At 41.2% G+C, this 25,527-nt stretch overlaps 1 protein-coding gene across 17 annotated transcripts in view; it reads left to right on the plus strand.

The window, feature by feature from the left end:
* Positions 1-25,527, plus strand: part of ADGRL3 (adhesion G protein-coupled receptor L3) — a gene marked incomplete at its 3' end in the record, with an annotated part of 226,145 nt that overhangs the window by 60,231 nt on the left and 140,387 nt on the right. For all 17 annotated transcript variants that reach the window (XM_080343264.1, XM_080343265.1, XM_080343267.1 and 14 more), the window contains one exon: positions 22,062-22,171. In XM_080343264.1, the coding sequence (XP_080199390.1) occupies positions 22,062-22,171 (110 nt within the window). The remainder of the gene's footprint in view (positions 1-22,061; positions 22,172-25,527) is intronic.

Raw genomic sequence — 25,527 nt, forward strand, 5'->3', positions numbered from 1 at the left:
TTTCTACCCACAAAAAATATGCAGAACCGAGTAGCAGAAAAGACATTTATGTAAATCTGTCTTCCTCTTTTAAACATAAAAATTATGAAGCTTGGACTTTAATGTAGAGTTTGTTTCTTTATGAAACCCACCTTCAAGGTATGACAGATGTTGAAAAAATATTAATTTTCACTGATAATTAATCTGAGTTTATTACATCATAGTACTAATCTTAGCAAGTATATGCTTTTGTGTGTTTGAGACCAATCCCTCAAATATGTTTGCAGTTTCCTTTTGTGTTTATTAAATTCCTTTAAGGACACAAATATTTTTCTTTTTTGACATTATGCATCTGAGCAGTTGGCCTAATATAGGTCAAGAGATATAATAAAAGACCTTACTTTATATCCTTGATACCATTACAGTTGATTATATCATTGCTACTATAAACTTGCACTGCCATTACACAGCTTTGCTTCAAGATGACAAGTTGACGGAGGGAGGAATTTGGTTACAACTGCATTTTTAAAGTATGCCAGAAGACAGACAAACAAAAAAAACCCCACAGGTGTCCATGATTATTTTTGGGTTTTAGGGAAAGGCATTTCTTTCTTTCGTCTTTGAAAGTTTGTTTCCCAGTAGATCTTTTTGGCTGTCTTCTGGGGATCTTGGCATTGTAAGCCTTCCTTCAAAAGAAACGTAACAAAGAAAAAATATAGCGTAGCGTAGCATGCAAATGCTGTGTGTTCACCTTAAACCTGCATATATCGCAGAAAACATGTCTTATGGGCAAATTTAATGTGAAAAATTTTAGACAGTTAAATCACAAGCATTCGTTGATACTACATTTGATATATTGTCCATTCCAGTAGCCTCTTTGCGGCCGTGAATATTGTCATTATTTTGAAACTTTCCTACTGATTGATCATGGTATTTCTATTTGTTAGTTAGAGCTGCTGAGCACTAAGGAATATCGGTGTGGACTTGTCGATGGCATTGCTAATCCCACCTAGAGTAACTTTAATTATTAATACGGTGTAGGAGAGCAGCATGCAGATGCCTTTGGATGAAGTCACTTTTGGTTGTTTCCAAGCAAGCTGCCTTTACAGACTGCCAGAATTTGGACCAATTTTGTTGGATGTGTTTTGCAACAGCATAAAATTTTTGGCATGTGGTGTTGTAGAGGCTGGTTGCAGTCAGTGCTGTCTAAACACACGAGATTTCCCATCAATTACACTGCTCAAACTTTGACAGACTCTACCAGTCTTTGGGTAAATGCTTCCCAGTTTTTCATTTTGACAGCCAAAGGAGAGGGAAATGAGAACTATTTTGGACAGAGCATCTGATAGAAGGAATATGACAAAGTTTTCTTAGGTGACTTTTTCTGCAGTTAAGAAATGTATGATAGGTTTTGGTGATGGAGTTCAGCATCTTGTGTAGTAGGACTAGGGCAATAAGTAGAATTGCAACCCTGGACTTTAGCAGGGCTGACCTTGGCCTTTTCAAGCAATTGCTGGGGGAAATCCCATGGGCAAAGCTGCTTGAAGCTAAAGGGGCCCAAGACAGCTGGGTGGCATTCAGGGATTGCTTCTTCCAAGCTCAGGATCAGAGCATCCCCACACGCAGGAAGTCCAGGAAAGAAGCCAGGAGACCTGTGTGGTTGAATAGGGATCTATTGGGTATGCTCAAGCAGAAGAGGCGAGTTTACAGGTCATGGAAGCAGGGGCTGGCCACTTGGGAGGAATATAAGGCTGCGGTTAGAGGATGTAGGAAGGCAGCTAGGATAGCCAAGGCCTCCTTAGAATTAAACCTGGTGAAAGGGGTCAAGGACAGCAAAAAGAGCTTTTTCAAATACATAGCAGATAAAACTAACACCAGAGGCAATTTAGGCCCACTGATGAACAAGGTGGGTGCCCTGGTGACAGAAGATACAGAGAAGGCAGAATTACTGAATGCCTTCTTTGTCTCTGTCTACTCTGCCGGAAGCTGTCCTGGGGAGCCCTGTACCCCTTGAGACCCCGGATGAAGCCAGGTCAATGGAGGAGTTTGCTTTAGTCGATGAGGACTGGGTTAGGGAGCAGTTAAGTAGTCTGGACATCCATAAATCCATGGGTCCAGATGAGATGCACCTGCAGATGCTGAGGGAGCTGGCTGAAGTCATTGGTAAACCGCTCTCCATCATCCTTGCCAAGTCTTGGGAAACGGGAGAGGTGCCCGAGGATTGGAGGAAAGCAAATGGCACTCCAGTGTTTAAAAAGGGTAAGAAGGAGAACCTGGGTAACTATAGACCGGTCAGCCTCACCTCCATCTCTGGGAAAGTAATGGAACAGCTTGTCCTTGGTGCCATCTCAAGGCATATCAAGGATAAGAGGATTATTAGGGGCAGTCAGCATGGCTTTACTAAGGCTTGACCAACCTCATAGCCTTTTATGAGAAGGTAACAAGGTGGATGGATGATGGCAGAGCGGTGGATGTGGTCTACCTTGACTTCAGTAAAGCATTTGACACAGTCTCCCATAGCATCCTAGTTGCTAAGTTGAGGAGGTGTGGTCTAGACAATAGAGTAGTGAGGTGGGTTGCAAACTGGCTGAAGGAGAGAAGCCACAGAGTGGTAGTCAATGGTGCAGAGGCTAGTTGGAGGCCAGTATCTAGTGGAGTGCCTCAGGGGTCAGTACTGGGGCCAATATTATTCAATATATTCATTAACGATTTAGATGAGGGAATTGAGTGTACTATCAGCAAGTTTGCTGATGACACTAAGCTGGGAGGAGTGGCTGACACATCAGAAGGCTGTGCTGCCATCCAGTGGGACCTGGACAGGCTGTAGAGTTGGGCGGGGAATAACCTGATGAAATTTAACAAGGGAAAGTGTAGAGTCCTGCATCTGGGCAGGAACAACCCCAGGTTCTAGTATAGGCTGGGGAATGACCTATTAGAAAGCAGTGTAGGGGAAAGGGACCTGGGGGTCCTGGTGGACAGCAGTCTGACCATGAGCCAGCACTGTGCCCTTGTGGCCAGGAAGGCCAATGGCATCCTGGGGTGGATTAGAAGGGGGGTGGTTAGTAGATCAAGAGAGGTTCTCCTTCCCCTCTACTCTGCCCTGGTGAGACCGCATCTGGAGTATTGTGTCCAGTTCTGGGCCCCTCAGTTCAAGAAGGACAGGGAACTGCTGGAGAGAGTTCAGCATAGGGCAACAAAGATGATTAAGGGAGTGGAGCATCTCCCTTATGAAGAAAAGCTGAGGGAGCTGGGTCTCTAGTTTGGAGAAGAGGAGACCAAGGGGGGACCTTATTAATGTCCATAAGTATATAAAAGGTGAGTGCCATGAGGATGGAGTCAGGCTCTTCTCGGTGGCAAACAATGATAGGACGAGGGGTAATGGGATCAAGCTGGAACACAAGAGGTTCCACTTAAATTTGAGAAGAAACTTCTTCTCAGTGAGGGTGACAGAGCACTGAAACAGGCTGCCCAGGGGGGTTGTGGAGTCTCCTTCCCTGGAGACATTCAAAACCCACCTGGACATGTCTCTGTGTGACCTCATCTAGGCACTCCTGCTCTGGCAGGGGGATTGGACTAGATGATCTTCTGAGGTCCCTTCCAATCCCAAACATACTGTGGTACTGTGATACTGTGGTACAGTTCTTTCAGATGCTTTCCATCAGAAATTGTGTTTTCTTCCAATTGAACTGTAAATCTGATTTCCTTTTAAAAATTATTTATATTTTTGCTAATGGGTGGTGCATTAGCTTTGATTTTCATTTTTTAACCAAAGTAGTAGTTTTTAGATTGAACAAAAATGAAGAGAAATGTAGTATTAGCATATCCCTTTACATATTGTTCTGTATGGTTATGTACAGAATTCTGTTACTAGGAATGTGATTTTATACAGATGTGATTAAGATCTGAACATAGTGGTTGAAACCTTGTCCCTATTAGAAACATTAACTGTCTAAACCAATAGGTGGTGGTGGTTTTAGTAAGTCATTGAGGCAACAGGAAAAATAATTAGGGAAAATAAACCTGATGTATTTTATCAAGACTATTTTTTATTAGTCCTTAAAATAAAGATTATTTTTATGGGCTCACTTCAGAATTAAGTGACCACTGAAGAGAGGAGTCAGAACTCATTTATCATACTAGTTCATCACCACCTTGAGTGCTGCTGTTCCTTGTTTTTATGTAAACACAACTGTTAAATTAAATTAAATTAAACAGGTAAATTAACAGGACTGGAGTTATTTTGAAATTATTATGCCCAAAGAGGAAAGAGAGAGGGGATTTTTTGTTTGTTCTTTTTGTTGGTTGGTTGGTTGGGTGGGTGGGTTTTTTTGACTTACTTGAACAGCATTTTGTCTCTTTTGGATTAAAACGTAGACCCTGGTCTAACAAAGTACATTTTAACACACACTCATGTTTCTGACTTTTCCCTTCCATTTTGCTCCATTTTCAGTATCTCCTCCTCCACTCCTCCTTAGTTTAAAAAATAAATGTTTTCTTTAGGTTTACTTGAAGTTCAGGAATTTGGGTTGTGTGCAAGGCAATTCTGTTTTAATCCCTTAACTACCCTCAAACAGGGAAGGAGCCTGTTCTTTCAAGTTATTGCAGGGGAAGCTTTAGTGAGGATAAAAGGGATATATTGTTTAAAAATGACTGAGAAAAAGCTGCTGTATTGCTGTTTCCACCTTTCCTTATCCATGGTGGGCTTGGGTGGGCCTTCACTCTGTCTTTGGGCATGGGGGTCTACATTATGCCTTCACAGAGGGTGTTGGTCTCCTGAATAAGACTTAAAAGTGACAGGACAAGAGGAAACGGCCTCAAGTTGCGCCAGGGGAAGTTTCAGTTGGATACTGCGAACAATTTCTTGATGAAATTTCCTGATTGTCCACAGTCTTTTTTTTTTTCTTAATTAAAAGAAGGATGGCATTTTTCTCCCACTTCCTGCAAGGTTCCATCACACTAAAAGTATGTGTGAAAGCAACTGCAGTCAGTAATTTAGCAACACAGACGCGCGCTTGTGAAAATATTGGGCAATGCCACAAGTGTGGTTTGTAATAGTAAAGAGCTTGGGGATGAACCTGAATGCACAGCACATTTTTAAATCTAAACAGCCTCCAGGCTTCGAATCAGATTTATTTTAGCAAACTCTGCTCAGCTTTGGAGAAGTTTAGATACAACTGGGTTCCAATTCACCCCATCTGTTTTGGGATGCTGAAGGGAACTGATTGGAAGTGGTCTCAAAATGGATTAATTCAAGTCTTTTAAAGGGCTCTTAGGGTTACCTCTGACCATCTTAACATCAAGCCAGTGATGGCCAGAAATGAGTTGTCATGCCATGTGCATTGATGATCGACAGAGGAATAAAAGATCAAATGGAAACTACAATCCATCTGAAAGGATTTGTTATCACCCAGAATGAGCTGGAGTCAACAAGGGATTTTATTAATTCAATTAATAAAATCGTTTCTCACTTCCTGCTGAAAAAATCAAGATTAGATAAGATGGCTGAAAAATAAGATGTTGGTGATGGAATTAGAGAGGTTCCTGCAATTTTTCAGGCATTTGCTTTGAATTAAACACCACTTGAGCTTTCTTTTGGAGCACTATTACTTTCCCTGCCCCCTTAGTTTCAGGCTATAGTGGGAGGAGTGGGAGTCTTCCCCCCACCCCAATCAGGCCTGGCCTTGTGCACTTAATTTAGACTATGTAGAGGCCACTTTCTGTAGTTTCTATTTCTAGCAGCGTGTTGGAGTGTTTGCCTCCATGTGCCCTCATCAGCTGCTTTTCCTCAAATTCAGCCCTCCTGCCCCCAGGGCCTGACCTTCCTGCTTGATTGCCCAAGTCTTGGATCTGCCTGACTCAACTCACACCAGTCCTACCAGTAGGATGAAGACCCAGATACTAGGAGTTTTTTACGCACTCAAAGATTTGCCATTTTATTTTATTATTTTTATTTTATTTTTTATTTTAATTTTCTTTCATTTTGCACTATCTCTGTATCAGCCGGCACACACCAGGCTATCTGGGAGTTGCATTAAGAAGTATGTTTTAAGCGAAAGCTTTTATTCATTCAATTTGTAATTAAGTGATTTGTTGCAAACTCATAAATATCTCCTCCCTCTTTCCTAAGCCAGTGACGAGCTCATCCTTTCAGCTTCATCTTGGGCTCTCTAATCCCTCCTCCCTTACTGGATCAGGTTTCCTTCCTTTTTTCTCACACCTTGCGGGTTTTTTTTCATTTGTGGGTTTGATTTGATTTCTTAAACCACTCCTTTTGTTCCTCCTAGCAGCACCCATTTCCACAGCCTCTTTGCAACGAAACTGGGTTGTCTTTGTTTCCTTTGCCCAGCATCTTCCTGTCAAGTCAAAGCTCCTGATTTTTGCCTGGCTGCTGACCATAGCACGATTTTTGCTCTGTTAATTGCTTGTGAGTAAATTAGCTGATTCTTCCTTCTCCTTGCAGTTCCTTTCCTTTATACATCTTGCATGTTCCCCCATCAATCACTTTGTGCCAGGCTGGCAGGAGAAGTTGGCACCTCCCGCTTCCCCCCTGCTCCTCTCAGGGATCTCACTTTGGGACCATTCCTTTATTCCTTCCGGAAGGACTTGACACCTCTTTTTGTGCCATTTGTGCTCCGTGGAGCTAGCCCCATCCCCCGCACACCTCACTCTGCCCTCGGCGCATCATCTTGCCCGGCCACCGACGTGGTCCTCCCCAGCTAACTCCATTGAGCCACGCTTAGGTGGTCTTCAGCCTCTCTGCTTTTTCATGTATTATTGCCCATCACGCATTTCCTGCTCTAGTTCTATATTAAATATTTTTAGAAATGTTATTCTGATTCAGATGTGGTTGGGGGAAAATGCATTTAGTCTTCAGAGTAAATTCAAAGCCCCTCAAAAGAGAGGATTTCCATTATGAGAAGGTGGTCGTGCTGGTGGGAGCAAGTAGGTTAAAACGACTTTGGAAATCTCAGCCAGTTGTCCAAGATTGTCACCACTGTCCCCCCCTCCTGAAGATCTCTGTTGCCATTTTAATCATCAAAAATCTTTTACTCTAGGATTGTGGAAGAGCTCCATCCATTGAAGAGCTTTGGCATTGCCACTGCCTTCCCACACCTTTATCCCACCTCTTCTGCAGTCCTTAGCCAAGCCCGAGCTCTGCTTAGCGATGTTACCCTGATGGGGCTGAGGCTTAGTTAAGCTCTTGTGATATTGTGTGCTGGTTGTTTTGAGAGGAGAAAAGGAAAAATGGTTCAGGCTCATTGAGAGACATGTCTTAATTCTTAGGAGCTGCAGTTTGGATCTTTGGAGATGTACTGCAAGCCCAGCATCTCATACGTCAATGTTAATGTGCTCTTTTTGCCTCCTTATCCACAAATCCCTGCAGTAAGCAAAAACGATTTGCTTGCTTTTAGGTCGGTGAGGGCCCACACCCTGCACACAGTCGGTGTCATCAGCCTATCTGTAGCTAATTGGAAATCTCCTCTTACAGTCAGGTTTTCCTTTCAGAATGTTAATTAATTTTCCAGACCTCTGTTATGTGAAACAATAGGACCAAGATAAGGAAGATCTGGCTTCTTTTCCAGCTCTGATACACTTCTGTATTCCTGTCCTCCTGGCTGTGCACATCAGCCCTACGATAGCTGGGATGGGGACATGACCCAGCCCTGGGATAAAATCCTGCCACCTTCCTCCCCAACATTTGATATTCTGTGTGCGTGTGTCTCCTGCATTTGTTTTGCATTCTCTTGTGAAATCTAATTGATTCTTTATGAGGCCTTTGTGCCCCATTTCTTCACATGTAAAACATGTCAGTGCTGTTTGGCAGCAAGTCCTTGGGGTCAGGAGACCAACTCTGGGCTCACATCCCCTCTCCCAGTGTCCAAATTTCCCCTGGGCAGACTGTGACCTCTCTGCCCATGCAGCCGGGCTGCTTTCTGGGGTTTTGTGTTGTGCAAAGAAGAAAATGCCTGAAGCTTCTGTATATACCAGAATATGTTGTGTTGTTTCTCTCCTTCCACCTGCAAAGCAAGAGATAACTGCTCTTAACCCATCTGTATCAGAAGAGTGTTGAGAGATTTAATTTGCTGCTGTCCACAGGGCTTTGAAGGTATAAGGTGTGTCTGAAATCTTTTTAAAGGCGTTGTTAAGGTTGGCTTTGCTGAGTTTTGCTCTCTTTCCCATACAATAATTACTGTGCAGGCATATGCAGTCCACGTACAGATATGAAATAGTTAAGAGTTCTTGTGTGTCTGTAGAAAAGACGTCCCATTAAAACAAAACAACACAACACATCAAAGTGAATTAAGCCCTTTTGAAATAATCTTTCTTACTGTATGCGCTTTAGGACCAGCTGAACCCTCTGAAAAGCCAAGGCAGGGAGAGGAGGAGGGAGAAAGATGCTTATTTATGTGGAGCCTGTCCCTCTGTTGGACTTTGTACAGCCAGAAACTGGAAGAAAAGCTTCCCCAGCGTGTCCAAGTTTTGGTGAAAGGCTCCTTTGGGTGCGGAAGTGAGCGCTCCGGCCCCTTCCAGCCTGAAGGAACAGTTAATGAGTGTTCCTCTGTTCTGCGCTGCTGGAACGAGACACATCCCTCTTTCTAGGTCACTAAGTTAATCAAGTCAAGGATTTCTGTCCATTGTCCTTCTTATCAGTCACAGCTGCATTTGCATTAGGAAGCTTTCTGTTTCTTTAAGCCTCATTCATGTACTGATTAAATCCCTGTCCAAGTCTGCAGAAGCAAATGTCTAATGTATTATATAGCCATCTCCTGACCCAAGGAAAAATAACATACAGTAGAATATCCTTAAAAGCAGATGAAAGGAAAAAAAAATCACTGCTTTTATTTATCTGATCCTCAGTGATAGAACATAACAGCAAAACAGGTGGAAGCTTATTTTTCTTCATGCTGGGAAGCATCAATATCGGTGTGTACCCAAACAAACAATATAAGGTGGGCAGTGAAATTGCTTGGGTGTTTGAGTAAACATTGCTGTAGCTTCTCATCATCACCAGCAGTAGCTGTTGCAACATATTAATAAATTAGCCTTGGCAGCACATTTCCAATTCACAAGGATGACTGAAGGATAAACTGGAGACAAAAATTCAAAACCAGCTACTGTTGTAAACAGTTGCAGCACTTGCTTTTAAAAAGATCCCAGTTTGCTTGTGGTTTCCACGCTGATTCATAGTCTGATTTTGGGGGAATAGTCTAAAATGTCCATCCTCCTGAGTTCTGGACAAAATAATAATATTTCCTTGTCCTCTCAAGACTGCTGCAGCCTTCTCCCATCACATGGGCAGCGACTTGTTGCTTTTTTCCTCTGGATCTCCTGAGTTACTGGAAGATGTTGACCTTAATCTTCTGCCAGTGCCAGCTGTTGCTTTTAACAGTGGAGGAAAAACGGCTTTGGGCATCTCATAACCTTTTCTGTGGCCACTTGGCCTTTTTTCAAAGCTTCTTTGACAACGTTGGGCCATACCTTTAGGTAAGAAACCAAAAGGCAAGATTAAACTTTCGGAAATTGTCCAGAAAACTGTCTTTTTGTTGAAAGATATTTTTTTTTTTTTCTGTTGAAAATATTTGCTTTTCAAATCAATTTCAATGAGAACACATAAAATATATATTAAACTGTAAAACTTATTTCCTAAATGGCAATATGAATTGACCTGTTCCCACATGGTTTTTTGATCTGATAGTTCAGCATTTTCCAAGGGAAAACAGTCCATCAAAAATATTTCACCATGACAGTTATTTGGATGCAGCTAGGTTGATAAGAAACAACACAGAATAAAACCAACAGGCAATAGCTCTGCATTCATCGGGGATCAGGGTAGCTCCTGGGGATCTTTGTTGACAGAGAAGTGGTAAGGATCCAGCTCACTAAATATACAAGATAAAACTATCTCAAACCTCCAGCGTACTTTGGAGCCAGTGACAGACAAGCTACAGATTATTTGAGTGGTTTAATTAGCCTTATCATTTGTCCATGTTAGCTTGTGCTAACATGAACTAGAACTGCACTTGGATTAAACTTATTTGATTAAACAGATGAGTTAACAAGACAAATGTTCATTGCAGCCCTCTGAAGCAGGTACAAAACAAACCTTTTCCTGATTCACCTTTCATTCCTACTTTCTTTCCCACCCACAGCAGGTGGATTTAGAATGAATCGATAGGGACATCCTTGTTGGAAGTGGTTAGATAATGAGAAATTTGCTTTGATTTGTGAGTGTACAGCTATAATAAAGTAATGTAGTGATGTCAGACCACCCGTGCTACTGAACAAGTGTGCCATATGGCCTGTTATTTACTTTTTCCTCCTCAAATTTATAGGTGAAGGCTCACCAAGTAGGAGTAAAGAGTTTTCATTTTGCTCTGAGTGCTTGTCTGTGATTTCACTTGATGTAAAAAAATTCCAAGTGAACAGGCAGAATGACTTTAACTCCCACTTTTTTTTAGATAGAACCAGGTTTTAACACTTACATCATCAGGAGAAAAGTGCTGACCATTTATCCCATTCAGGAATGTCACCTTTAAAAAAGAATATATACTTAAAGCAGTTTAGGACCCAATTTCTCAGCACTGGGCATCCTAGTACACCTTAACACAAAGGTAATTGCCGGGGCAAAACCAGGGTAGGTTGAATTCCCTGCGGCATCCCTGTGCTGAGGGACTGGGATAACTGCCAAAACCGATACCACTATTCCAGTGTACAAACAGGGACTTGCCGGGATGAATTTCTTTCCTTGGAAATGAAGCAAGTATGGATTTACTCACCTGGTTGGTAGCCCTCTTAATGTTACTTATGTGAGCAACTGTTCTTGGCAGGGGTGTAATAGAGTCTACACTCATGGCCTGGAGAAATTTATTACATATTTTTTGCAGAGCTATCCACTGTTTTCCAGTGGAAACTGCCTTGTGTTTGTCCCAGGTCATCCCCCATTGCTGCAGCTCACCAGAAAAATGGCAATAACTCAACTGCTTCGGTCTGGGCTCTCTTCTCTCCCTGTTGTTTTGTGGCACGACTGATGTTATTTGGCTGTTTTGGAGGTGGTAGTGGTTAAGAGGGCAGGATGAGCAGAGTTGCCATTGCAGGAGATGGGAATATATGCTGGCTTTTCATGTGTTAATACCTTTGGAGGAGCAGCGTGGGAATGCTTCAACGTGGAGCAAAGGGAGAGTAGGGAAGAAGGAGGCGTGGGGAAGGCAGGAGAGAGGAAGGTCAAAATGCCTCTGGCAGCTTTTGGCAGCCTCTTCAGAAGTGAAAAGACTGAAACAGATCTTGCAGATACTCTCTGGGTGTCCCTATATGGTAGAAGATGCTGCAAGTTGCTGGAGTGGCAGCCTGATGTTTGCTTCCTTGCCGTTTCCATTTCATTTTTGCTGATGAAGAGATGACATCTATTGCCTCCTCTACAAATGGGAATTACTACTTTGCTGTAGTGGAGCCGTGGGGGTCTCTGAGCTGTCTTCCCAAAGCCTCCGCTGGCACTAAATCATCTATGCAAATATCTACATTCCAGAAAAAGGGAAAGGAATGAGGCTGGATGTGATTCAAGGTCTCAAGGTATGGTTTTCTGCATCCCAGAGTGAACAGATCTCACTGAGGTTAATGAGAGTTAGTCGTATGATGTAGAGAGACCCAGGGCTTTGCTTTGGTGAGCACATTGCACCGTGTAAAGGACAGTGTGTGGGTGGCATGTCCATGCTCTAGTTCGAAATGGTCTGTGTAAGCCCCAAGTGACACGTGGAGGCCACAGTTATGGGTGCTTAGGTGGAAGGGAAAGAAAAATGGTAACATCTTGGGGTGAAAAGGGTGGTCCAAGGGCATTTTAGCCCACTTTTTTTTATCTCCTCCATCTCTAGCATCGTTCGGAGTAAACTAAAGTTGTGTGTTTAAATTGGTGTCATTTACTTCTGCTTGGAGACTTGTGTTGGTGTTCTAACGTGTTTTATTCTGTTTTACAAGTCAATTAGGAGCAGGTAGAAGCTAAAGTGATTCTGTCACTCCTAACTGGGGGGGTTTCTATCAGGTTAACTACATTAGTTTAATTAAATCAAACACTACTACATTCCTGGAACAGTCTCCCCAAAAGGCACCTGTGCTCGTGTGGATGCGTACACAAAGATATGCCACCATGTGCAAGGAAACAACCTCCTAAATACCAACCTCCAGCTCTGGCTGGGCATTTACCAGTTGCCAATTACTCCAATATCATGTCTAATGGAGAGTTGTAAATCTCCCTATAAATTCAACTTGCTGCTTGGGTGGCTCTGCTGACAGACCCGTAAACAATTTCTATGCAGGGAGCAATTTTTTTCTAGTTTAGGAACGGAGCCACTTAGATTAGAACTCAGCGTTTTAGTGAGAAATGTCTAAAGCGTTTACATAACCTATTTACATATGAATACAAACATTACAGGCTTTATATTAACAACCCTTGTTGTTGCTCATTACTATGCATAGAAAAAGACATCAGCATTTCTAGTAGCATCTACAAAATTATAAATATGTGATAGAGTAATTACTGATTTGGAAATCCAGATTATATTAAAATGATTGTAGCATCTGTGTCTCCAAAAACCTCTCCATTTGTCAATTCTAATCTTTTATTGCTTAGGCAATAAACATGAGTCTGGTGTCTGTTTACAGAGTTCTTCATGAATCCCACCTCCCACAGCCCCTCCTTAAAATTCAAATAGAAAACGGAGGAAGGAGATATTTGATATCAAAGTGCGTAAAATCAGTCTACAGCTGTTTCTCTCACCTTTTCCTTTACCCTATTCCTTCAAAAATATGAGAACTGATGAGATTCTGAAGCAACTGATTTATCTGAAGCACCCAGGAGTTACCAGGAGCATCATGCTGGAGCTGGAGAGATTTTGTCCTCATGCTCTTAGTGCTGGTAAAAACTTTAGCCTAACAGTGCTTTGTGTCCAGAGGAGACTCTGTAGATCTCAGCAGGTTTGGATAGCACATGAAGATGTTGCCCAAGGGAGTTTATTCATGATCATCAAGTGTCATTACTTGTAGCATCATCTTGCTTCCATGTTTTTCAGACTTGGATGGAAATTCTATTTGAGGGAAGTCAATAGGAGATGATTTGCCTGAAAATAATGCGCTTCATAGATAAGCATATAGATATATGGTAAGCTGAGCAGGGATTGACTGTGTCAATCAAGAAGGTGTTTGAGAACAGGTCCATGTCTTTAACCTTGCCTCATGTTCGGGAACAAGTGCTTTTTCTGAAGGGGTACAGCTATGATTTGCTCTGGTGCCCCACTTTTAGTTGAGCTGTCCATAATTCCCCCTTTTGCTTTAATTACGGTACAGGTGGGGTTTTTTGGTAGTTTTTTTGATGTGTGGTTTGTTTTTTTTGTTTTTTCCGTCCTAGGAACAGGTAACTCTTTTGCTTCTTGTGATGAAGTGACTAGTTGATGCCTTCTTCCTGGCAGGGCTGAAATATTCATGACCCAGCCAGTGATGTTGGGAGCAGACAATATTGCCCAGGTCCAGTAGGTCTCAGAAGATAACACCAGGTATCAGAGGTTACAGCCCTCTGCACCTCGGTGGCAGCTACAGAGCAAACTCAATCCCCTCGAGGAACAGTAATACATAAAAATATCCTGTTATCTTCTTTTCCCTAAAATGCAACAGGGAAGAATGTGACAGTGGGAGCCACTCTCTCTCGGGGAAACCCCCCTGCCAAATTTGAAAGCTTCACGTAGCTGCAGCAGTGCAGCTCCTTCTCATAAAATGGAGGATTTTATTTGCTTTTATTAAGTAGCAGAAGCTTAATTAAGTTTCTCCTAAACGTAATAAAAGCAATACAGCTGAATGTAGGTCAGTCCCATATCATTGTTTTACCACTTTAGCAGCTGTTTAACTGATGCTCAAGTGTTAAATAAGAATGCCACCAATTTTTTAATTTTTTTGTAAGGGGGCTAAGTGGTCTCTTTCTCAGGGGACCATGAGGTTAACCTTGCCTCTTTTGAACCTAATTAATCAACCAGTGCTAGCTGTGGAATGCTCTTTAATTGCTCACTTGTGCAGTCATTTGTTTTGTCCTGCGATGGATTAGACTCGTGTTGTAAGGGTCCTTGATTCTGTCGCAGAACAACTCCAGCCATGCAGGCCTGGGCTCCTGTCTGTTCCTGATCCCCCAGGAATGTGGCAGGGAGGAAAGGGAAGAACAACTCTCCCCATTTTTGCATTTTTCTGGGTCCCCTCATAATTATCGGTGTGCTTCCCAGGGCTGCATGCTTGGCAAAGGGAATATCATTAGCTGTTAATATAACCCAAGAATTCTTCAGATATCTCACTCATTTTCTTTCATTAAATGTGAAACTTTAGAGACAGAAACTTTAATGATTTTTTGGTGCGTGTGTATAATAGCATATGCTCCTCTGGGACCCCTCTGGCATCCCGCGTCTCCCAACAGCTGTCAGGCAGCTCAGATTCTTTTCCAAACTCCAAACATATTTCCTCCTCTTTTCGAGGATGGAATTTCACCCCTCAGTCAGAGGGTCTGTGAGATGCAATGACAGAATTCGGTGACAAAGTTAAGGCTGCCAAAGCATTTGGGCCAGAAATAACATCTTTTATACCAATTGAGGTGGGGGGAAACCAGAGTTCTGAATTTCCAGACTGTAACACGACTCAACTTTTGCTTCCAGCCCCGATGAACTGTTTCGTGATAGTGTGTTTCTTGTAATGCTTGCCATTAACATTCAGAAGAAATCTAGATCACTTTAACGTTTCAAAAAGGGATGTGAAAATTTATCTTCCTTTTTATTAGATCCACTGCACTGAGGCACCCAGTGGCTCTAGAAATGTAAGTAATGAAAGGCAGAGAACAAACGTGAACTATAGAAATGATTTATGGAGACATCTGGTTAATTTATCCTGCATCTTTACCCTTTTATCCATCTCCCTGACTTCGGCTAGGACGTCTGAGCAGCATCAGTCACCTTATTTTAAAGTTGACTTGATGGCGACATGCTCCCTGCGTTGGAATGTGGATTTTTCTGGTTTCTGCCCCACCTGAGGTTCCTGTGCAATCCTGGGCAGGTGGGTTTTTTTCCACAGAGCTCTCTGGGTTAAATTACCTAAGCGGTAAGGTACTCTGTGACACAGCCTTCTGTTTGAAAAATGCTTAATAGCCAGCGACTTTGCTGCTTTCCCTGAGAACTGAGGAGTCCCATGCTGGTCAAACAGCTGGGCTTGTTTGTAGCTCTGCCAAGAAGAACTGAGCTCTTTGGAAAAATTCAGCTCTGGTGGAGCTCAATTTCTTCTTCTGGAAAAATTGGGCTTTGGTTTTAGCTTCCTCCTAGGAAGTTTTCTTATGTACAGTGAGTTTAATTCTCTCAGTACAGTTATGCAGTCTCTGTAGTATGAAATAGCCAATACTCCATTAATAAAATTATTTTCCACACCTTCAAAAAGAAGACTTGAGGTTTTGCAGAAACCCTGTTATTCCGTTCCTACTGCTTGTTGTCCCACAGATACTCAGAGGCTGCTTTCCTATCAGATTTTTGTCTCAGGATAGAGCTCTTTTAGCCAAATCTGTGTGTATTTTAACCATATATTTAAAGGGCAGATAACATAACAAGCAAGCAGTATCTCTTTCAGGATGTCGACCAGTAATATAGCTAAGATTAGGCTTTGTTGTTTTTTTTTTTTTTGGCTCCCCCCTCCCCCTTTGCCATTTGCTTCTGTGTGTACTTTGGCTGGACAAGGCTGGGCTGGGAAGCACATGACAGTTTTGTGATGCTGTTCTCTTGAGCTTAGAATCAAAGTGCAGTCTGCTTTTAGTCAAGCTTTGGGCTGAAGATCAAAGAGGCAGAGTTGGCTATGTTGGAATTAAAAAAAGAAAAAAACAATCCTCTTTGAATACCAAAAGCATACTTAGTTCATTTAAGGACTATTTTTTGAGAAATTTGGGTTTGTTGGTGGTTATTATTCATATTGCTTTAATGCCTCAGCCACAGACAGGGTCCAAGGCTCCTTTGTGCAAGGTGTGCTGTACAAATTCTGGTGTCTTTAACTGGTGCTGTATTAATAGCATATTACCCTTGCTGGCTGTTTTACTCTAGTATTATATTTTTTTGTCTGAAATGATTCAACCATGATGCTGAAGGTGTAACCTGTCACATGTTGATCCTATGGCTTGCTCAGGAAGCTTCCCCCCAAGAGGCTGAGGGGTCTTTGCTTCTTTAACTCAAATCTATAGACCTTTAGTTAAAAATCACCTCGATATCTTGCCATGTCAAATTGGAGATGGAGCACAGTACAAATTATTTGGGCCCAAAACTTTTCTTTAACCCTATTTGCAGAGGTTGAAAGGCTGAGACATTAAACCTACCAGTCCATGAATACAGATTATTTTATCCCCTTTAGAGGCAGTACTCTCTAATTTCAGTTTTTTCCTTTTGCAGGAATTAGTCACTGGCTGGGATGGAGACATTAGGTGGTGATAGTAAGTGATGGCATTGTGGTTATTACTTTATAATTTTAAAAGTTTCTACATTTCATGTTCAGACTTGCTTTTTAGCTCATCAGCAGGTTTGTACCTCCCAGTGCTACAGGGCTGCAGTGCCGTGGGATGGGTAGGGAACGGTGGACTTGGGCTCTGAAGGTGCTTCAGAGCTGTTGAAGAAAAAAAAAAAAAAACTTTGGTCACTTGCTCTGGCTTATCTCAGCTCCGGGAAGCTGCACTGAAGAAGGAAAAATGGGTTTTAACTTGCATTGACTTTGCGTTAAAACGGCAATGAAGACCAAGTGATGTGGAGTGCCAGCTGAAATTCAGGCCAGACCTCCTCTAGCCTTTCATTTGACCTCCTAACCCAAATTAAAAGCAAGATTGTTTTCTGTTCACAGTTATTTTAACTAGTGTTAACTCTGGCTAAACTACCCAGCGTTTTATAGTTTGGTTTGGTTTAGGTGTTTACTCTCCTCTCCAGATATCCTGTCAGTGTTTTGTAAAATGGATCTTTATTAAGGTGCTCCAGAAGTTTATGGAGTTGGATGAAGGAAAGTACCTGTAAAAGGGCAGATGTAGTTCTTTAAAAGGTGAGTTTTACAGCCTTAACACTTGGTTTGGTTTTCAGCCCTACAGACGGATATCCGGCAAAAAACATCACCCTACATTGGCCTTGCTGGTGTCCCCAGCTCCTCGTGGCCAGAGCGACACTGCGACTGCTTTACACTTGTGTGGTTTTCCATGCTGACCCACACCTTTGGTCCAAGTACTCCTGATGGCTTGGACAAATTGTTGTTTTGTTATTTTTATACCAACTATGAGTGTATCTTCCACTGACATTTTGGCTCTCCTCCTCACTGTGTTTAATCACAAAGGGATGGGACAGAAACAAATCCAAGGAAATGGTAAAATTTAAGAGCTGAAGGATAGTGCACAGCATGGGCATGGGGTGGAAAAAGCTTTAGTGGCTTGAGAGGACCATTCTTTGGAGGATGATGATGAGCCACTGTGTCCTCACTGCTGGGTCCAGATCTTGGCTTCAAGTAGATCCACCATGTGTCCCAAATTGCCATTAAATTTGTTAAATCTCATGAACTTGCCATTAAACATTTCTTGTTAAAGTTTAAGGGCCTTATCAGTGAGTTGAAACAGCATAATTATTTTTCCTTTTTTTCCCTTTTTTTCCCTTATGTAAAACCTGCTATTTAAATTATTTCCAGGACCTGTTTTCCATCTTGCTCCACAATATATCGAGGGAGTCCCCTCAGTGACCTTCACAGCTCGGATTTGGTTTGGCTCAGCAGGGTTTTTCTGCTGTACAGCTGCCTTGGGTTTTAGTGTGGTTTCAGTGGTTTGTTTTTCTTCAGTTTTGCTTTGCTCAATATAAAATAATAATCAGTGGAATGAAATGAGTTGAGGTTAAAGAAAGAGGACTCTTTTTTTTTTTTTTTTTTTCCTGTCAAACATCATAAGATTTTACAGTAACTATGGCAGTTTTAAATGTATCTCATTGGTTTATCTCCTCAAAGGTGCTTGGTGAGGCTGCAATTAGGATGTTCCGTGCCTCATTGTATATTGGTTTGATCACATAGGAAGTGCCCGGTCTGACAGCTCCTGGCAGCTGGATAGATAATTAAAACCCATCAATAAAACAACAAAACGCAGTGTGTAGTGGGACTCTTCTGTGCTAGCATTAAACAGAATCACACAGATAATTATATCACAGCAGAGGCTGAAAAGCCAGCTTCTCTGTGCTCAGAAAGATCAATAAAAAGGCCCATTCATAATGAAGAAAATGTTAGAGAAACTGGATTTTCGTCTCCCTGTCATTAGATCCTTTTCTTTTAAGGTTTTGTGGATTCTGTTGAGGAATTCTTTGTTTCTGCAAGCTAAACAGGCAGAGGATTTAGCATTGCTTTAGTGCAGTGCATTATTGGAAGCAAATGTGGTGAACCAAAAGCTTTTCTCAGAGCTCGCGGTTCTGTTCTCCCCTCTCCACTGCCTCTTATTTTTTTTTTTTCCTCTTCCCCCCTTGTTTGCAAGCCATCATGTTAACTCCACTTAGGAGTGAAATTTCTCTTTGCTTCCTGTTTGCTTTCTCCAGGGCATTATTTTATTTTATTTTATTTTATTTTATTTTATTTTATTTTATTTATTTTATTTTACTTTATTTTACTTTATTTTATTTTATTTTATTTTATTTTATTTTATTTTATTTTATTATTTTCGCTTGGCCCTTCCTAAAGGCTTGATTTGGAAATATCACATATTGACAGGGGAGAACACACTCCTGCCTGACTTATTTGCTGTGACAGCGCCTTTCTTAAAGCACTCATCCAGAGAGGAGATTTCTTGTGTTCCCAAGAAGGGAAAGGATTTCTTGCAGCATTGCCATGAAGGATAATGAATTAAGTCCTGTCTCTTACTGTAAAACCAGTAGAAAAGTATAATAGACCTTGGGATAGAGGCTTGGGCGTTGATGTCTGGCCTATATTTGCGTGTTGAGGCACATGGTTTTTTGGTTGCTCTTTGGTTGTATATCGCCCCAAACATTTCTAGCCTGATGCTCTTGACATATCTGTGCTATTAAAATTTCTGGAAATGCCTGAAGTAGACATCACCTGCTAAACTTTTTTTTTCCTTTCTTTCTTTCTCTTTTGGTAAATATATCAACAATGTCAGCATTGGTAAAAAAATCAAAGGTGTCAGAGCAGAAATAAGCAGCTGTTTATTTCTTAAAGTGTTTCTGCCTTGCTATCACAAGACGACCTTGTCACTTAAAAATCACAAAAATGTTTCCAGGAAGAAGGAATGGAAGTTTGCTGAAGGGAAATGAAGTTTCTGTGGGGTGGTTTTTTTGGTTTTGTTTGGTTGGTTTCGTTTTGTTTTTGTTTTTTTTTAAAGTCTTAACTGAGAGTCACAAGCAGAGTTGAGCCCTGCAGCTGATTCTGAACTCAAAGGCTTCCTTCAGTCCCACTTGTATAAATGCAAAACAAATACCACATTAATAATAATAATAACAATAACAATAACAATAACAATAACAATAACAATAATAATAATAATAATAATAATAACAATAACAATAATAATAAAATATATAAAATAATATAATATATAATATATTATATATATATAATTTATTATTATTATTATTATTATTGTTATTGTTATTATTGTCGTCTCATTAAAATTCTTGAAAGTCATTTTCCACTGGAACTGGGAGAAGTTCTGCAAAAGTAACCCCTATTTTCTGTTACAGTGTCTGTGTAACACTGGATTGACACCTCTCTTCTAGAATAAATATTTTTACGCATCTGAAAGACAAAACAGGCACCTTGATAAGTGGGAATAAATGTATCTGGAAAGAAGACATAAAGAACCTTTTTGTTTTCTTTTCTTTTTCCCTGTGACTGGGACAATTTGCATTTTTTCCCAGGAGGGATTTTTGTCTCCAAAACATACATGTGAATAATATGAACTTTTCATGGATGCATTCCTCGGACTGATTTTTAGGATGGTTTTGTGTATTCTCTTTTCCTGAACATACAGGAATGCATGTTGCCATCAGTCTCAAGTTGGGGTAAAATGCGGATTTGGGCTTATGCTTTGGTTTCTCATCTCTTGGTTGCTCTAGGGAGGCATCTGCAAGGTGAATGTGGAACTCTGGTATTTTCCTGGAGCACGCTTTGCACCAAGGCAAGCATTTCCAGAGGAGCCCAGGCACTGGCAAATGAAGACTTAAAAATAAACCAACCCAAGCCAACAAGATGACTGTGAATTCCTTGTCAGATTTCATGATAAATGACATTAAGGGCAACTAAAACCACTTAGGGGCTTCCTTTATTTCTTCAGTGTCTCCAGAACGTTTGCTTTAAAATGTTGTACGAACTAATAAAATGGAAGCTGCTTTTTTTAATAGGAATAAAGTTGTCCATCCGGTCTCCCAAATTCACAGATTCCTCCCACAGTTCTCTTTTACTCATCTCCCTTTCTGTGTCACTCCTTGTGTGTCACTGAGTGTCACCTCGGCCTTTAATCTGTCTGGAAAGCAAAATGACAAAACCAAATAGACCGAGATGCCCTTGCAAAAGTGGGAAAAAGTATGAGCAAAAGCACAGCAACCAGAGATTTAATGATGAGTGGTTTTTACCTCTTCCTCCCCTTAAAATTTTCCTAGGTTGATGTCTGACAGTAATAGTTGGTTGAACAGGTATTAGGGGGTTTTTGTCTGAGGTTTTTAGTGCAAATTGCCTTCGTTCTTTTAGTGTGCTGGAACAGGAACCTGCGTTTTTTCACCCTGCGGTGATAAAAGGAAATGCGAAATGCCAAGTGCCAGACGCAGTTTTGTTCCCCAGATATGTGGGAACAAGCAGGGCTTGGGCTTTTTTTGGTTGTGTGGTGGTTGTGGGTTTTTTTTGTATGAGACACTGACACCACATAGTATTTGAGTTTTCATGTGGGAGTTTTTAGTTTTGTTTTGTTGTTTTCCCCTTGAAAAGGGGTCCAGGGGGGTTTCAGGACTTGCTAGAGTTGAGGAGAGAAGCCCAAAGGTGAGGACAAGAAAGTTATCCTTTTTGGTAATAAAATTCTTTTTCATTGTATATGATAAAACTAGTCACTTGCTGTGATAACTGTCATTTTTCAATTAGAAAACACGAGAATGTCCCAGCCCTCTGGATTATCTGTTATCTGGCAAAACAGCCTGATGAGCAAACGTATCAGCTCTTATTAATCTTTCCATAAAATTAAAGAAATCATGGTGCTTAAGGCAGTTGCTAATGAATCAATTTTAATTTACGGGCTCAAATAAAATCCTCGTTAAGGCTGACAAACTGTAGCCTTAGGTAAACACAAAACATTTCCAGTACAGAGCTAAATGAGTTCTGCACTGGACGTCCTGGCTTCTGGCAGAGAAGCCAGGAGGGTCAAGGGTCTCAGGGAGAGCAAATGGAGTGGTCTCACCCTCAGGCGGTCTCTTTCTGGCATGCCAAAGCATAAAAATCAAGGCTTTTGCAAAAAAACCCACAACACTTTGTCTTAGGAGATGAATCCATTCTGGGCAGAATGATCGAATAAAACAGAGCTGTTGATAACAAGTGTGTTGGCCGTCTATGAAAAACTATTATTTTGGTTTTTAGACAGCTTATTTGGTGATTTATTTTTTTTTTCCCCTACTCAAATGTTGCTGTTTCTAGTCTTTGCATTAAACAGCATTATTCAAGATGACTATTTTTGTGGGAACACTTTATAAATATTTTATAAAATGCATTTGATATGCCTCCTATAAAATATATGATTATTTTTGCTGTGAGTGGTGTTGGTTTAGTCTTTGGCATTTTGTTTGGTGGCGATGCTGGTATTTAAGGATCACTGTGGTGGAATTTATTTCAAGAACTAGAGCATCACACAGCTGTAATTTTTTTTTTTTTCCCAAATACGCCCCTGGGGTTTTTTTTAAAAACTATCTCCTGGTGCTGTACGAAGTGTCTGGAGGGGAAGGTTGTGGCACAGTGCCTCTTCTCATTTGGCAATAAGCTGTCCTCCTGCCCAGATTCCTTTCTGACCCTTCTTTTTTTTTTCTTTTCTTGCTTTGCAGATGCAGTAATCGGACCCAGTGTGCAGTTGTTGCTGGCCCCGATGTGTTTCCAGACCCTTGCCCTGGGACGTACAAGTACCTGGAAGTGCAGTATGAATGTGTCCCTTACAGTATGTATCTTGATATATTTTAATTTTTGTCTTTAATAGAGAACTTTTATTGTGGAGACCAGGCCAGCCTTGAGCTTGTTGCCCGAGGGCAAGTAAATGCTCAGGACAAACCATGTGCATCCTCTGAGGCTGAGCTGATAAAATATGAAAAATTGTCCTCTATTCAAAGTTTCTGCTTATCTTAAATATATCCTAGTAGTGCCTCCCATTTTCCTTGTTGTACAGTGGGACAGTGACATATCACCTTTTGGAAAACACTTGGGAAGCCCCATAAGTGCCAGCAGCCCAGAAGAATGAAGCATTATTGCTAGCTTATAATTTCTCTTTTCACAGTTTTTATGCTTGTAATGGTATAGCAGTGCACCTGGGACTAACCTACATCTGTGTAATTGGTGACATTGGATAAGCGCCTTAAATACAGTATTGCATCGCCGAGGAGGTAGAAAGCTAACGTTTTGGGAAATTTGATGTTTGATGCTGGAAAATACTAATTTATACGCTTCCAAAGATAAGAAGACAAAATAGAGGCAAACCATTTACCCTGAATTTTGGGGCTAGGAAGACAGTCATCTGGGATTGCAGCAGTATGTGCCGAATGGAAAATGTTGGCGTTACAAAAATTTAAGTGTATCTCAGAATTTGCTTTCTATAGAAGTTGAATCTGCTAGACACAGTTACAGTCCTACAGTCAAAAACGTCTTACCTCAAAAGAAATAACAACACTTCTGTTAGGAGTGCGCTTTTTATTCACAGTCATAAGGAGCTGAGCTGTGAATAACAGCACTATTTCCAAAGCTCACAGCACACCTCTCAAAATAATAAAGCAGGTACAGCAAGGCACCACATTCAAACCACGGAGTTGTATTGAGAGAGCAGCAGGAGGCTTAAATTTGCTGAAACCCTGGGATTTGGCCCAAGGGCTCATAGTATCTTCTTCCTCACCTTGAACATGGGTGGCAAGAGAGCAAAGGTGGCCGAGAAGTGACAGGGATGTGACAACTCACAGCTTCTCCGATGAGGGATGAGAAGGGCTCGGCATCTCCAGATTTGATTTTTCTAAACAAAAACATGAAACTTCTAAACCTGTTGATGGAATTTGGGGTTTTTTGTGTGTGTGGTTTTTTTTGTTTGTTTGTTTGTTTTGGTTGGTTGGTGGTTTTTTGGTTGTTTTTTTTTTTTGTTTGGTTTTTTTTGATTTTTTTTGTTGTTGTTTTGTTTTGTTTGTTTGGGTTTTTTTTTTTTTTTGTTTTGTTTTTATTTTTTGGTTTTTTTTTAATGGAGTCAGCCATTAAACCCATGGAACAAGTGACATCAGGGGCTTGAGGTCTGCCCTGGCAAGCTCATACCAAATTACCAGTTTGGAGTTATTTCACTCTAAATTAAGTCTTTCATTTTACAAATGATGCTGTGGGTGGGGAGGGCAAGGCAGGGGATTGGATTCTACTTATCGTAGCAGGTTTTATTTCCTTGTGATTGCCGATTTGTGTGAGGTTTGATATTCCCTCCTGAGACTGGGCTGGTAAAGCAACAGTCATTACCTGGTATCCCTCAGTAGCCTTTGTTGTATCAAAAACAAAGAGGAATAGTGGTACCTTTTGAGCAAGGTAATATGTGAATGTTCTACCCTAAGGTGTTAATTGGCCCTGCATACAAGATGTACAGTAACTCTTGTGAAAGGTTGCCGAGCACCAAACACACAGTAGGGATTGAATATGTTTTAATGACCCGAATGCAGGGAAGAAAACAACAACAAGAAACCGCGCTGCCTTTGCAATTAAGTTAATGGCTTTAATGACTGTTTGCTCCATTTGTTTATGAATCGAATGTAGTGCCTCTGTAAGCAGAATTTGCAGGGGGAACAAAAGGGCAGCACATGGTGAAGGAGGATCCACTCTCCCGGGCTTGTGCTGCAGCCTAACGTTGCCATCTGCCATACAGCCATCTCCTCAAGAAACACAGTGATTGCATAGCACAGAAATTCCTATTTTCACTGGTATTTCCAGCTTGCTCTGTCTGTTTGGATGGGGTACTCCTTACGGCTTCGAATTATGGAGAGGGACACATGCGTGTGTGTGTCTCAAGAGAGCAGTGTTTAGGAGTCATCTCTAGCAGATGTTCTTAGGCCTGGCCTTAGGCACTTATGCTTAGTATAGTGTTAATGTATCCTGTCCCTCATAGAAAAATTATGGAAAATTTAAAACTCCATTGCATAGCCTGCTCATTGTGTGATTTATTGATTTATTTATTTTTTAACTCTTCCACTACTAACTTGTATCATGTTCAAGAGGAAAGAGGAGGAGGGCAAAAAACAAACCTCTTCTAACTCCAATAGCTCACATATTTTAAAAAGTCCTTAATATTCTCCTTCCCACTACATTCCTCTGTGCTCACTAGGGATACCCCAACAAGGACAGTTTGGTGAGGCTGCAGTTACACTCGACATATGGGGAAGCCAACAGATAACTAAATAGCCCGATCCTCTCCTTGTTTTCCTGATCCTGCCATCAGTTTATCTGGTGGCAGACGCTGTCTACAAAAATTGACAGTCATTACAAGGACTTCTGCTCTTTTTTTTTGTTGCCCTCTGACAATAAAAAGCAGGTGATTTCAAAGATACCAGGCCTAATTTGACAGGCTTCAGTGGCATCAGTTGTCCTATTTTTCTGGCATCACCCAATTAATTTTGTCATTCTTAAACCAGGGCTTGGTGTGTAGTATTCATTTCTCTCAGGCCTGTTTTAAATACCACCCCTTTTCTTTGGAAATTATTCCTCCACAGAATTTATTACTCCAGCTTCTTCAAGTTGCATTTCCTTTTCATTGTGACTAAGAGAGCTTTTCCATGTACCGCTGCAGACCTCCAGTTTGCCACTTCTAGAGTTTGTAGACGCACGTCATGCTGTGGAGAGATGTCAGAAACTGCATTTTAGGCTGCGTTACGCTGTGTATGAGTAGGAGGAACCACGCTTAGTGTGGGTCCCTCTGGTCCCCAACTCTGTTTTTGATATTCCCCTCTCTCCTGGCAGGGCAGGGATAAATGGGTAATGGGAACAGAGTTGTGGAGGTAGTTTTAGGTAGCTGGATCTAACACTCTCATTGCAGAAACACTCTGGTATCTTCTGGTGCTTGTGCAGACCTGTTGTCATGGCACCAATACATTTAGGAGTATAATTTTTCTTATTTCATCTTTGTTATGTGCTAAGAGACTTCCATTTTTTGCAGAAAGCAGATGAGCGGTTTATCAAACACCATACATGAGACTGGTGACAAGCAAGAGAGTCCTATTAGACAAGATTTTGGATCTTATCCAAATCTGGATTTTATTTCCGTTTGGAACAAGGTGTGAGCTGGTGTTT

This window comes from Nesoenas mayeri, assembly GCF_963082525.1.
Source record: "Nesoenas mayeri genome assembly, chromosome: 4".
In the NCBI taxonomy this organism is placed as follows: domain Eukaryota; kingdom Metazoa; phylum Chordata; class Aves; order Columbiformes; family Columbidae; genus Nesoenas; species Nesoenas mayeri.